Raw genomic sequence first — 15,378 nt, 5'->3', positions numbered from 1 at the left:
CGCCGATGTGCTGCGTGTTCTTGCTGTATCGTAGTATATTTGCAGTAGTACGACCGTACACTCACGCACACACGAGAACGAAAACGACTGGAGACTTTTATATCAGCGGCTAGGACGAATTTGGCGTTTCGATAAGCGGCATAAGCACACCGATGCACATACAACCGGAGACGTAGAATCCTTTGGATGTTGTATTCGATACTAGTGCATAGCCGTCGTAGTGGTGGTGGTGATCATGACGGTGATTTTACCAACACACATTCGCCAGAACAATGCGGTTGAAGGAACGAAAGCTTCTATGTAGTCGTTACGCCGGTTATCGTTTCTTCCTCAGGCGAAAGAATACTCCCGATGTTTCTCGTTCTCCAAGCACGTCGTCCTTTGCAGCAAAAGCGGAAATGTATTCTCGGTCGCGAAACACTCCCTTTGCTGCACTACACATACAACGTCACACGAGAGATGATAACCAGATGATGATGTTGACAAGACCAGTAAAATCTTTCTATCTCCGCGGCGGTCGAAAAGCTCGGCGCACACACGTGTCTTGGTACTTGGAGGAGGAAGAATAATACCGTTAGCTTGCCGGTACTTTCTTCGAGAGCAAAATTTTAGTGAACCTTATTTTCTATCGCTTGCGGTTTTACCGGTGCACAATTTTAGGTGCATAACAAAAAAAAAACAAATAAATAAATAGATAAACGTTTCTCAAGCACAAATATAGCAAACTAAAGCACCGATTCGTTCTGGCGCTATGATGACAAGGATGATCATATGTGCTTGTGGAGTGTGTGTGTCGGTCCAGTTCTACGAAATATTTCTGTTCGTAGCAGACACACATCAATTTTGGAGGTTACTCTCTTTTCGCACACGAAAACACACAACTTGGTTCAATAATGCACGCAGCATTCACGCAATCACTTTTGAAGAGCACACATACACACAAACACAAAAGCAAAAAAGGCCGATCTCACTAGAAAAGTGAGCAAACGTTCTCCTGAATATTTTCGTCTGATTGCCAAAAAGAAAAAAGAAAAATCACACTAAACTAAGCTGGAGGATCCTAACCGTGTATGCCGGGCGCGCTGTTACTTCTGTCCGTTACAAATGCGGCACCAAACTGTGTATGATAAGGGCCAGGGCAGCAGGGCACAAGGAATCAAGTATTCATAGTTCGTGTCCGTCTCGTTTATCGCGCGCGCCCTAACGCTTCTTTCGAAAGTTCTTTTCCCTCACGTTGTAACGTGGCACCACACGCTGAACATTCGCGATATTGCTTTCTGTCGTCAGTTTCCTTTTTTCTTCACAAGTTTGTTGTACTTTTTTTTGTGTTCCCTCTTTTTCTCGCCGCAGCCTCTAAAAAACTTATTTTCAATCGATGCTGTCTGGTGAAGCCTATTTTTCGCCAGTATCACGTAGCACTTTCCAGCAGCGCAACGGCACCATATTCCGGATGTCCGCGGTGTGTTGTTGGTACACCTCACGAAAAGCGGTGTTGTGTACTGCCCCACCTCTTTTTAGGCGGACTGGACTTTTGGCACGCACCTGATAATAGGGAGGCTTAACGCGAAACACGATTAATGCACCGGCTGATCCACACAGGAACTGTCATCAGCGCAATTAAAGTTGCCTTTGATAAATTGCATGCAAAGAAAATAAAGAAGAAAAATACAATTAGTACACGTAGATCGGGAAGAACTTTTAAAATCATTTTACTGATGTAAATCCATAAAACAATACAAAAATCAAATAAACACTGTGCACACAACGTACAGGATTCGTACTGCACACGAGTGTGGATGTGTGCGAAGTCCTTCGTGAAACCTAACCACACACAAAACGCCTTTACCGGTCGAAACTTCTTCGCACCATCCGAAGCAGGCGGCGTACGCCACAGCAATGAGATTGCTTTTTCTCGAGGGATTCGATAAATCCTTCCGAAATGGTACCAGCAGCAGGATGTGCTTTCCTCAACACATGCAGAGTTTGCGTGTCCTGACTGGACGACGACGATGGGGACACACGAGAATGAGGCTCAAACGGATTGTTAAATCGAGAACACACACAGACAACACGAAAGAGACGGGAGAGAGGACACTCTGTACGAGACAAAATGGTTTCAGCCGTACAACAAACACGCGAGCAAAGGGTAAATTTCATCTACAAATAGCTTCGTATTAGTAGAAGGAACTTTACATGTATCATTACTATCGATAGTTTATAAAACAGGCAAATATTTTAAACAAATTCAATTGCACAGATTCTATAATCGTTCTAAAACTCTTGATTCAATGAGCCAAGGACCGTTTATGGTACGAAAAGTTAGGCTCGTCGACGTGATGATCATATGCACGCGCGTGTACCATCCTTAAACGGTTCTCCAAGTTGCAAACAAAATGGAGGATGATCACCGAAAACTTCACAGCAAAAACGCGACCACAGAGAGACAGAAATTACAGCGACGTTCAAAGTCCAAAAGCGGCATTATAGCATGCTAAACTCATGCAAAATTTGCCACAACTTTCGATCACACAAAATCGTAGAAAATGAACGGAATTTTACTGGCCAACTCCCAAGTTTACAGAGGTTGCACATCTTGCCAAACTTTTACCTTATTGACTGGACTCACTACCGGCCGGCGCGTGCAACGGTGACGGAACGAATAGACTAACTGACGAAATTTTCTGAGAAACGGTAACAATCAACCACCCGATCGAACAAAAAGGAGACATACACTGCGTGTGTGCGTCCCGTGTCCCGAACAAAGGCTTCCACCGCCATACTTATTTCCAGCTAATTCTAGACGCTAGTATGTGTTGCGCTATTGTTGACCGTGTCGTGAAGACGTCGCCTTCTTCGATCAGTGATCGTATGAGAATAAAGAAGTTTTTTTTTTTACCTCACATCGATTGTTTCTGACTGTACCAAAGCAAGCCATTTTTAGGGACAAAATTGCGCGCTTTCGACTCGAGTAATGGGTTGTGACTTTTACATATTTTGATTTGAACGAGTGAATAGAAAATATTTATAATAGAATAAGCACCGGCTCCGTGGTCTAGCACACACTCACCACCACTCTATACGTGCTCTTTCACTGACGGTGTATTATATACTTCTGTGCGAAATTTCAACGAGTAATTTGATAGAAAATAAATCGTAAGAAAAATCGAGGGCTTTCCCTTCATACTACTACCTACAGGAGCAAGGCTGATGATGCTTAAATGCATCTGTAAAAAGGAATAGCTACGAAACGCAACACACACTGCACATGCCGGGTCGACATACAACACACCGATAAACATTATCCTGATGCACCACACCCAGCAAAGAATAGGAAGAAAGTCTGGATGGGCCACCAATGTAGTAGGCCTCTTTCACTCATCACACAATCACCTCCGGGGGGGCAATGGGAATATTATTCATCAGTTCGTTCCTGTGGCGTGCGCTTTGGGCCGAGCTTTCCAGAACAGCAGCATCATCATGCCCATGCACCAAATATAGGCTCGGTATAACACCACATGGTAGTTTCTTCGGCATACGGGGTTTTCGGTTATTTTTCTGCTTCAAAAAGTCTTTCTCGCAAATTGAACACATTCTCTAGCGCAAAATTACAGCACCACTACTACCTTCTTCTTCTTCACAATGCACAGATTTCGTACCGTTAATCCGAGGACCTACCTCTCACTATTTCACGAGCCGCAGTGATATAAAATCGAACTTTGGAGGATCACTCATCCGTAAGCCGGAGAACGGACACAAAAAAAATAGCACAATCATACATAGAGCAGGCACTTTAACCGGAAGTCACTCTCGATGGCCGACGTTTACTCACAAGCTAGTGATGTTACCTTCCGGAGCAACTGAAACAATCTGCACGACTGTTTCACTGCGGGAGGACGAACTAACGACAAGTTCGATCAGGCTGCTGCTGCTGCTCTACAATACAGTTACACCATATGTAGTAAGCGTACTACGCCACCTATACACTACACTGCACACAGCGAAAGCACATCGCAAAGCATGCTGTGATAAATCCGCATACATCACCGAACACACACACACACACAGAGAGAATGTGTTGAGAATGTGCGGAGCAACTATGGACCAGCATGCAGGGAACATGGTCAAAATGCGCAGTAGAATGAGTTGGGTAATTATTACTTTTTGTTTTTGCTTGAATATTTATTAACTGTCTGATAAGTCTGCATTATTATTTTCTATACTGTGTGTGGTATTTAATAATTAAACTCAAATGCAGATTTTTTATTAATTGTTTGATGTGTCAAGAATCCAATTTTTGTCATGCATGTCACGGAGTTTATGAACCTATTTTATCTTTAACTATGCTTATAGCAATGTGCAAAGAAGCTGGAGCGAGCGGCCCGAAGTTACGGATATTCTACCGTAACCATCCTTGCGAATCAAAATATGGCTATATCGCATCCATATCGGCTTTTCTTGCTTCTTTTTACATTACAAATACACACCCACCGCACCGGTCAACCGGTGAAATCAAGCTACAACAAAAAAAAAACGCCGGCGCATACACCGAGCGTTGTAGTGATCTTGATTGTTTTGCTGTTCTGTTCGCGCACATCAGTAAAATATTATCAATCGCACCAGTAAGCAATCCACCCCTCTCAGCTGATGATGTTTGTGATGATTCGCTCTCAAACATTCACTGCTAACGTATTTTTGTGCTGTTCATTTTATTCCATTGCTCACGACACGACCTTACACACGCACTTGCATTCTGAGAGACTCTCTCTCTCTCACTGTGGCGTACACGCGTGTGAAGTCATTCGGAAAGGATACTCTTTTCACCCTTAGCAAGTGGGAAGCCCGATGGAAAAACGTTCACAGTTGTTCTCTTCCGAAACTAAATGGTTGCAGAGCTTTTTCAGTACAAAAAGACGTGAAAACTCGCCAATAGGGTGATATGTATGGGGGAATGTATGCGTATTCAATTCAGTTAGACAAAATCTCAAAACCACGTGGCGAGCTTACGCTCTCTCTAACGAGCACGTGCTGTGCTGGGAACATTTCAGATAGTATTTTGTGGGAAATTGGTTTAAACTTTTGTTTTCATTCAAAACAAACAATAATAAAACATTGATCTTGGAACCTGTGACAATTCTTGGCTGGATGCGGAGTTTTTTATTATTTAAATGTTTCTCTCGATACCAGCTGATCAACCAGCAGCTGTTTGTGGCAACACAACTTATGGTCTGGTATGCTCATTAAGACGATTCGTTTTCATGGCAAACGGTCTAGAGTTTTTTCTCCGAAGTCGGCAGTATAATGTGTCGTTTGAGCTAGAAACACCTCTGTGATAGTTGTCTACTGTAATTTTTTCGTATTTGTACGAAGTGATCTGTTTCGTATTATTTCTCCATAAAAATTAGGAATATAATGTGTGTTGAAATAAAATGTGGTGAAACATGATTGTTTGCGTTATTTACGACCTACTAGGTCATGCTGGCCATCAAATGGTTTCATGTAATTACTGATACCATGTAGTTGAACTTACTGATACCACTACGCAGGGACGGTCTGGATGGGATTTGAACCCCGATCCTTCCATGTAAAGACTGGCGCGTTATTACCTTTAACGCCCCACGTTAGTAATAGTCAACTATTACATTAGCAATATACGTGTTAAATTTCAAGCATTTAAAACGTTTTGTTCGTTTAGTCTACTATTGAGAAGTTTTGAGAGGGTTTTGTGCTTGAAAAGATTTTGCTTTGTTCTGAAACAGTTTTCAGATTGAAGTTTCCATTTGGTTGAGGTACTTTTTTGTCATCATTATTTTATGAAACATTTTGCATGTTGTGTAACTGCCATTTTAATTACAGGTACGTCGCAAAATGCGCTAATCTGTTGCGTTGAGCAAATATAATCACTAAGGACAGATCCATGTCTATGAATGTTCTACACTAAGCTTTATGTTGCAATTTTTATAAAATTATCAAAACTTTACAGAAAAATCGATAAAAATCAATCAATAAACTCAAATAAAAAAAATAAAATAAAGTCATGTTTTTGTTACGAGTCGTTTCCACTGTTCATTGAGCTGTCAAAAAGGGGTTGAGCGCATGTTTGTTTATTTATCGGTCAACTAGTTTTGACGCAAAAACACTCTTTTCACCTTGGAAATTTCATAGCAAAAATTGTGTGTGTCCGGATTTTGGCATGTGAAAAAATGGCCTATCCCTCCTTGCCGGAGTGGTTACCAAATTAACGATAGAGCAACGAACAGCCGTAGACGGTGATAGCAGCGCACAGCTGTAGAGTGTGCACTCGAAGCATCCCAGCGCACTCTACTGCCCGAATTGCGGTGTTCTATTTCATGTCAACGCTACACTCCGTGCCTTTGTTTGCGGGCGATTTTGATAGAGCGGTACAATAGGCAGCGTTATTCGTGTGTACGCATCAAGCTGAATCCCTGTAGATTAACCAAAGATAGATAATGTGCAGTTGATGATGCATTTGCCGATACAGTGTAGGATTTAGCACTGCCGATCGATCCGTGATGAGTTTAACCGGTTAATGACCCCAATCGAGCACTGCACATAGACGACCCGTAAGGCAAAGTGATATTTTATTTTCGTTTGAATCGGTTCATTGATAAGTTGAACGGAAGGACAAGTTGTGCAAGAGCGAAACACAGCTGAAGTGATTTACAACCTGAACGAGGTGGTTTTCTCATGCGAAACGAAGAAAGAATATCTAGTAGTACCCCATAACCGCCGAAAATTAATCGATAATTTGAGACCATGTTTCAGGTAAGCGTATACACGTGCCAGCATTACATAAATATTCCGCCGGCAGCGCTGTCGGATGTGCCGGTTTCCAGGTTATCGATAAAGTTTTCATGCATGTTGTACATTTTTTATTTATTTACATTTCGTTTCATGCTTCCCATTGGTTCAACGCTGGTCTGTACCACACATTAGCCATCCGGTCAATCCTCGAAATCGAAGCACCCTAAAGTGAAGGTGCTAGATCCGGATATTGGTAAGTTCGTTTATCTCAGTCTATTGGATTTTAGAATTGAAGTAGTTTTATTCAAAATTTTTGAATTATATGTGCTCTCTATTTTCGTTCTTGAATCAGATTACTCAAAGGTAAAAAGCGTACATAGCATATCGTCATGGTGGGGTATTGGTGGCATATTTATCGTCCTGTTCGTTGGCAACATTACCAACTACACCAACTCGCACCTTCCGGATGGATTACGAAACGCGCACCTGACACACTTCCCGAACGCTTTCATTGCCGAGCGCGCCTGGAAAGACCTAAAGATACTGAACGATTTTGGCCCTAAACCAACGGGCACGTACACGAACGAGGTGCTGGCCGTTGATTTTCTTAATCGCGAGATTTCGTACATCGATCAGCTAAAAAACCGCAACCAACAACTAATCGTACAGAATCAGATGGTATCTGGCGGGTACGTCGGGGTGTACATGAACAAGTCGGCCGCGAACGTGTATCGTAATGTGCAGAACGTGGTGGTAAAGTTGGTCGGACGAAGCGAAAGTTCCAGCCGGCACGCACTATTGCTTAACTGTCACTTTGATTCGGTGGCCGGGTCACCGGGTGCAAGCGATGATTCCGGCAGCTGTGCGGTGATGTTGGAAATTTTGCGCGTCCTATCCCGCCAGTCGGAGCTGAACCGGTATTCGATCATTTTTCTGTTTAATGGTGCAGAAGAAACGCCACTACAGGCATCCCATGGTTTCATCACGAAGCATCAGTGGGCTGCTGATGTACGCGCCTTCATTAACCTGGAGTCGGCCGGTTCTGGTGGTAAGGAAATGTTATTTCAAAGCGGTCCAAAACATCCGTGGCTGATAGAAGCTTACGCAAAGGCTGTCCCATACCCGTACGCACAGGCAGCCGCAGAAGAAATCTTTCAATCCGGAGTGATACCATCCGATACAGATTTTCGCGTCTTTCGGGATGTTGGACGCATACCAGGGATGGATTTTGCACACACGGCCAACGGTTACCGGTACCACACACGGTACGATTCGATCGATTATATCCCACTGTCGGTACTTCAGCGTACGGGGGACAATATCTTAGCGCTTACCAGAACAATAGCCAACGGGGACGAATTGGGTAGCACGGAACGGTACGCCCAAGGTTACATGGTATTTTACGATTTTCTCGGCCTTTTCTTCGTCTCGTATTCGGCCGATGTAGGGCTGATGATCAATTTATCAGTGGTGCTGCTATCGATCATTATACCGTTCCTATCGTTGGCACGTTCCACCAGCGGAACGCATGGAAAGCAAATCCGTTCGGAAACGATGACCGGCTTTTTGGCAACCTTTCTCGGCGCAGGGGCAAGTGGTGTGCTTTGCTTTTTCATCGGTCTTCAGCTCGATGCGGTGGGACGTTCCATGTCGTGGTATTCATCGACGAACCTGATCCTGGGCGTTTACTGTTGTCCTGCATTGCTGTGCCAGTGCATAGTGCATTTGTTGTGTGATCGTTTGTTCGGTAGCAAAACGGTTAGTATAATGAATTTTAGTTGTGAATTATACCTTTACCTCACGTTCGTGTAACTTATTCTTACGATTTTTTCAGACGCCTTTGAGCCTCGCACTCAAGGTACAAGCTCGACTGAATGGCGTAAACCTGTTCTGGGGTATGATTACTCTTGGCATCACATTCACGGGCTATCGACTGGCATACATCTTTATGGTGCTGATACTGTGCTCACTGTGCTCCAGTACGCTAATTTCGATGCTCGCACTACAAAACACCGTCCACAAGTGGTTGCTCATCCATACGTTCTTCCAAATTATCGCCCTTGCCTGGAGCACTCAGTTCTATCACATTCTGATGAACATGTTTGTCCCGATTACGGGCCGCATTGGTTCGTCCATCAATCCGGACGTCATTATCGGTACACTGGCTACCTTTACTACGCTGTTCAGCTGCAGCTACCTGACACCGTTACTGTTTTTGCTCAAAAAGACGGATAAACTAATTGGAGAGCTGGTAGCTATAACGCTGATTGCACTGGTGCTTGCATCGTCCACCCACGTTGGTTTTCCGTACCGTGATGATGCGGTCAAAGCACCGGCCGTTCAGCGCCACTACATTACACACACGGTGCGCAAGTTTTACGACTATAATGGAGGCGAGCGATACACCGATTCTGGCTTCCTGCTGCAAGAGCTTGATAGGAATGCGAAAAAAACGATTGAGGGCATTGCGATGCCCGATGTGGTGACGCCAATGCGGGAGATTCCTTCCTGCGACAAAGAATTGTTCTGTGCCATCCCATTCTATTCGATTTGGCATCAAGTTTTGTTCGAGTAAGCACATTTTTCCTCTCATTTCTTAACGTAGTACATTATTTACATGTACATGTATTTACGTGTACATTATCAGGAACTATTGGCTGCCTGGACCGGCACCGGTGGTACGACAAGCGGTCACCGTTTCACTCAGGGAAAAGGAGCAGTTGACCGAGCACGAGCATCGTTTGCATCTAGTGCTGAAGGGAAGCTTTCAATCTTCACTCATAATTGGACCGAAAGCAGGCTCCAGCCTAAAACGCTGGAGTTTGTTGAGCGAAATTCCGGCCCCGATCGAGTTCAATGGACAGCGGGGACATTTTGTGCTGCTAACGGCAGGCGTTGAGAGTGAACCGATGAACATCACGTTGGACGTGCGCGTAAGTTTGGTTTTTTGCCGAATTCATTGAGCAAATCATTTGAAAAAAGGGTTTTTAAGACATCTCGAAAATGTGTTTCTTTATTTCAGCACGAGCTGAAGAATTATGATGGTCCGTTGGTCGATCTGCTCGTTACGACGACACATTGGGAGTATCACAAGGAACACACGCCCGTGTTCAATCGCCTTCTGGCGCGTGTACCTAGCTGGGCACACGTCGTCCCCTCCGTAGCCGCTGTCCACAGCTATACCTACTAGTGTTAGCGCTTGTTCTTTTCTACCTACACAAGGGAGCACCCCCGCAAGAAGTGCGACTTAATCTTACCACAAATGATATTAAGCAAAACCTAAAGCTTTCTCACTTCGAACACGGCTTGTTCTACAGTTTATATTGCCTTACGAAATACTGTTATGAAATCCACTCGATGAATCGAATCGGTTGGTCGAAAGCAATAATTGGATATTTACGATTCTCACGCTTGTAGAAAGTTGTTGCACAGCAAGTACCTCTACAATTTCTCATTAATAATCAATTAAATTACTAATAATATGGTGCAATCTATCTTCTTATCATACTTTCCGCATACAAATGTGTTTTTTCTACAGTATGTTGTTTTCTTATTCTTCATTGCTCTCTTCAAAAAAGTTTTCAATCTGAACTTAAAACATTTTATATGTAAAAAATGGAATTATCTAAAGCGGAAAAGACTTAGATTACCATTTGAATTACTGATTGGTAGGGAGCTTTCTTTTTATATTGCAATGAAAAATATACATTTAGCTCGAACCAAAGCTTTTGTGGAAAAGGTGAAGTAATAGTTGAACAAGAGGTCTCTTTGAACGAATCTTTCTAAACAGATATTATTATCCACAACTAAAGGATAGATTATTATGTTCCTTCTTCGTTAGTACGCCATATAGAGATAGGATGCAGCATAACAATTTGAATGATAAAATCAAAGCTTTAAAACTCGATATACCAGCAACAAGCCAATGGGCGATTTTGTTTTCAGTTTGGGTTGCTACTGTTCATAAAGTTAAACAAAGAAAACAAAAAAATGACAACAAGCAATGATAACGTTAAACGAATTATTTCTTTCATATAAACCACTAGAATCTATAAATAAAACGCTTAAAATACGAAACAAGTATTCGTGGTATAGTGTTGCGGTAGAGCATTAAATTATATCTGAAATTTAGCAGTATATGCATTCAAAATATTAACAATTTTTTAAATGGATTTGTACTTAATTACTTTTAGCATTTAATCTACATTTTGTGTACTGTTTTATTTATTTATGCAAGTAATATTTCTCAAAACAGATAGGAATAGATAATGGGGGAAGCATGCACCAGCAGCTGATGCTTTCAAATCGAAGGTTATTTCTTGTGGCGCCATCTATTGGATAGTAGCAGAAAAACATACTTTTTTTTTAAATATCGATACACAAACACGCGTATAATAAAATAGGAGAAATGTTATCTAATTGTTCTTTGAAAATTAGTATTTGCAAATTATAATACTTCATTATTTTACATTTTCGCCACAAACTTCTTAAACAAAAGACTGCTTGTATTTGAAATGCTAGAATGATGATCTGTTATTTCTAGGATAAAACCGATTTATCTGTATGGAATTCTTATTTTATTGATTTACTATATCACTTTACCACTTACAACCCTTCACGAAGTTCGTTACTCGTTTCGAGTAACACAAACAGCCATATCATTCCAAACCCCACAGTGTGGGTGCCGACCAATATTCAATTGATTCTTAAACAATATACTCGACGTCATCCTTATCGCTGTACAACGACGAATGTAGAGTAGAGGGAAAAAATGAAAAACCGTAAACTTAAAATTAAGACGACTTATCTCTCGGTGATAGGTGTTTCGTATCGCGCTTTTGTATGGATGCTCGTATGAAATAGCTATCAACAGCGCGAAACCAAACCAGTTCATCCGCATCTTTCGTGGGAGAAGGTGCGTAGACATTTCAAAAGTGTTTGACTTTTTGTGTAGCATGATTTGGGTAGAATTCACTGATAATAGGAACTAGTAACAAAACTGCCGGTAATACCGTACCGCAACAAAACATGGTCAATCAATTGTTACAACAGTCGAAAGGTAAGCCAAATATCAAATAGCCCGAATCATGTTGTGCGCCAGTAGAATGAGTGAGATAAGTTCGGGTTTCGTCTTCAGTAGATAGAGGCACGCTTTATAGTGATCGATAATGGCATCATGACACACGGTGACAGTCTCAATAATGAAATCACGTTTATCAGTGTAAACGAATAGGACCGATCGGGCAAAACAATTTCATGCTGGGTGTTGTGTGATGACCAGATTAACGGTCAAATAGGTTTTGCTCTCTTTGGTTCTGTGCACGCTTGTCGACAAATGTTCACAAATGTTATCTTCTTGTCTACCTTTACTCGTTCGATTTTAGACTGGGTTTTGAGGAACAAGGTCGCCACCTTCCTCTCCGTGGCATTGTTCGCGATGGTCATTACCACGATTGCGCTAGCCGTATCGAATAACAACAATGCTAGCGATCTGGAAGAATGTGAGGCCCAAATCGCGTCTCACCAGTCGAGTTCAACTACCGCGCTGATATCGACGACTGATTCAAACCCGCAGTCAAGCACAGCTGAAGAAACAGATGATGGAAGTACAACCAGTACAACGGTTTCCATGGAAACATCACCGCTGCCGGAAGTGACTACCACCACGACTCTATCGACTACTCCTCAGGATCCCAATGTTATTAATTATCGTCTTCCCGATGGCAATATCCCGCTACATTACGACTTGCAATTGCATCCAGATCTGGAGACGGACACGTTTAGGGGCACGGTTACGATTACTATACAGACCGTGCGAGCAAACGACCAGGTGGTGTTGCACAGTCATCTGCTGGAACTGGCCCAGATAAGGTTCAAATGTTTGAACGATTCAAGCTACACCTATATAGTATGTATTGTCGGATATAGTTTCGTACAATTCAGCACTCGTGAACTTGCAATTAAATCGAGTTTCATATTTTTCTCTCTCTCTCTCTCTCTCTCTCTAATAACAGAACAGCAACTACGATGATAAGTTGCACTTTATCAAGATTAATCTCAACAAAGTGCTACTACAGGACCACGTGTCGGAGCTAACGATCGACTTTAGCGGCAAGCTGGATGCAGGAATTGTTGGGTTCTACTCCAGCTCGTACTCGGACCAAAATGGTTCCAAAGTGTAAGTAAAAGTGTTTTTTTTTGCTCCCCTCACTTACCCACTTGAAGTGCACTTTCGATGGAAGTATCGTGACTATAAATACCCGTTTGCCCGATTTTCCCGTCTACGTCCACCGACGATTATTTCTGGGGCCTATCTATTCCCTCAACTGGCGCTATCATTACCAGTTTGACAACCCGTTTCCCGTACGCACCGATGCGGATGTAAGCCTTGGCCGGCGGGGCTTGTTTTCTATGCTCCTATGCCACAGTGCTCTGATTACTTCCGAATGGTCGACCGGAGCGCAAGTGTATGCGTTAACTAAATTCACTTTTCATCTCGGTTTCTGTTTCGTCATCATGGTAATGAAGATAGAGTGAATAGGAAAGGGTTCCTCTCCATACCGTAAATGGAGGAATGAACAAATTTTGCAATCGCAATGGTATGCCATCATATGTTGGGTGTTTGTTTGAGTGTTTGTGACTGCCAGTAGACGAAGATCCAACCTTTTTGTCTACTGTGGTGGAAACATACTTTTTGTTGTGAAGCACGTGGTATACAGGTGAGAGTCATTAATCTTGTTGAAATTTTTCATTCAAATTTTCAAGTGTATTTGAACATTGTAAGCTCGTGTTGTATTGCTTCCAAAGATAACGACTTGTTAGCTGCCGAGTGTCAATAACTCAAGTGTCGTTAAGATAAAGCCGTTCATAATGCCACCAAATGTAGATGATCTTCACAACCGTATGAGAGGCATCATTCACAGGACAGGGCTCCAAAGTTTTGTACGACAAGATACTACTGTACCTACTCGGGTTATGTGTGGTACAAAACGGAAACGGAATCGTACTGTGTACGGTCTGTACGGTATGGCTAATTTTGTTTCATCAAGCTAATAAGTTGCCACTTTGAGCGCTTCTATGCCTTTCTAAGCGCAATCATACCTACCACCTAGTCTGTAGCGTGTACCCAACGACCACTTAAGAGAGTTCGGTGATGATCTATTGAGCGTGCGAACTGACCAAACTCAAGGTTTAGCCTGTGAATGATGGCAGCTGATGGGATGCTGCAGAAGCTGTGTTTATGGTATCGCCTTACCTTACCTTTTTTTCCTTTCCCCTGATTTGACGATCAACCACATGAAAGCTACGAATTGCTCACTATGGGCTGTGTGGCAGGGATATTTATTTATTTTATAATTTATAAAATGCCTGCCTTAAAGATTCAACAGTGTTTCCTAACACTAACAACTAAGGGAAAGGTAAGGAAGAGATAACATGTAGACGGGATCCAAGCTAAAACACCTAGATCCTTTCATAGAATGATCTGAAGATCCTTCCATTACATGTTCCATGCTAAATGTTGCGTGATCTTCCAAATATCTTATTGTTAGAACGACTAAACGCAATCATATTAAACTGCTACGGACAAAGTAACAGTCTATTTGGACCACGTAGAAAGCATCGAGGAAAGATTGAAGACGACAACTATCAGTCAACGAGAACATAGGAAGGATGGTTTTTTACATCAAAAGTAGCAATACAAAAAATTGTTGTTCGAAACCGGTACCGGTATGTATGAGACCGGGGTATGATATGTGTAAATTATTATTGAAAAAAAATGTAAACAAATTTAAACCTGCAGCCAAGTTCGGTACGATTCAAGCCCTACTGTGCGAAAACCCCTCTACCGTGGAGACAAATGTTTGCCTACGCCAGGTTCGGATTGCGTGCACAGCGCTCGTGTGCGACAGAGCCGTTCTCCAAACCTGGGCAAACGGGGCGATTTGTCAACGGTGCGCGATCAACCACAATTCGATTCGTGGTAGGATTGTGTTTGGGTGCTTTAACGGTACAACAGCGAAAGTGACGATAATCTAATGTGTTCCAACTAAATAGCAAACCGATTCGTGTGTGACTGTGTCAGGGATATAGTTGTTGTTTTAAGCTGACATCCAACAAAAAAAAAAACATGGTGTCCTACTAGTGGCCAGGGATGGTGGATAATACGGTCAACATGCGTATCATCTGTGTGTGCAACGGGCGAAAAGAAGCGCAACACCGCGAAGATGTTCTTAAAGCGAACACGAAAGGAACGTGTTCGGAACTCGTGCCCTTTAGAATCAGGGGATCGCCAGGCCTATCGCGGGGAAAGGAATTTTTAATTTTTTGGACAAAACAGGTTTCGGTTGCAGGGAAGAAAAGAACCTTTTTTACAGCAAAGAATGATGGCCAAAAAAACGGTTTGTGGATCGCAAACTCGAATCGAAGCATCGGGGAAATGCTGCTACGTTTCGACGCTTGGTAGAGTGAGTGCCAATTTTGTTCAATTGTCTCGTAATGAAAATCAGTTAAAGGGTATACTGTGTATGTGTGTGTTTGTGGGGGTGCGTATATGCCAGAGATATCCATAATTTATCAAATCATGCACCGATTTTTAAAACAAAATTGCTGCTTGAT

The 15,378-nt window shown here is 42.5% G+C and overlaps 2 protein-coding genes across 2 annotated transcripts in view; both read left to right on the top strand.

Annotated features, from left to right (window-relative positions):
• Positions 1–15,378, top strand: part of LOC126558780 (transcription initiation factor TFIID subunit 9) — a 406,967-nt gene that overhangs the window by 151,276 nt on the left and 240,313 nt on the right. The window lies entirely within an intron of this gene.
• LOC126560119 (endoplasmic reticulum metallopeptidase 1-like) lies at positions 6,775–9,980 on the top strand. The gene is made up of 6 exons (XM_050216281.1): positions 6,775–6,783; positions 6,955–7,015; positions 7,115–8,520; positions 8,597–9,333; positions 9,410–9,695; positions 9,785–9,980. Exons 1-6 carry the CDS (start codon positions 6,775–6,777, stop codon positions 9,950–9,952), a joined length of 2,667 nt encoding a protein of 888 aa, XP_050072238.1. The 3' UTR covers positions 9,953–9,980.

This window comes from Anopheles maculipalpis, chromosome 2RL (assembly GCF_943734695.1).
Source record: "Anopheles maculipalpis chromosome 2RL, idAnoMacuDA_375_x, whole genome shotgun sequence".
Classification (NCBI taxonomy): domain Eukaryota; kingdom Metazoa; phylum Arthropoda; class Insecta; order Diptera; family Culicidae; genus Anopheles; species Anopheles maculipalpis.
The sequence above is the reverse complement of the archived record's forward strand: the minus strand, read 5'-3'. Positions and strand labels throughout refer to the sequence as shown.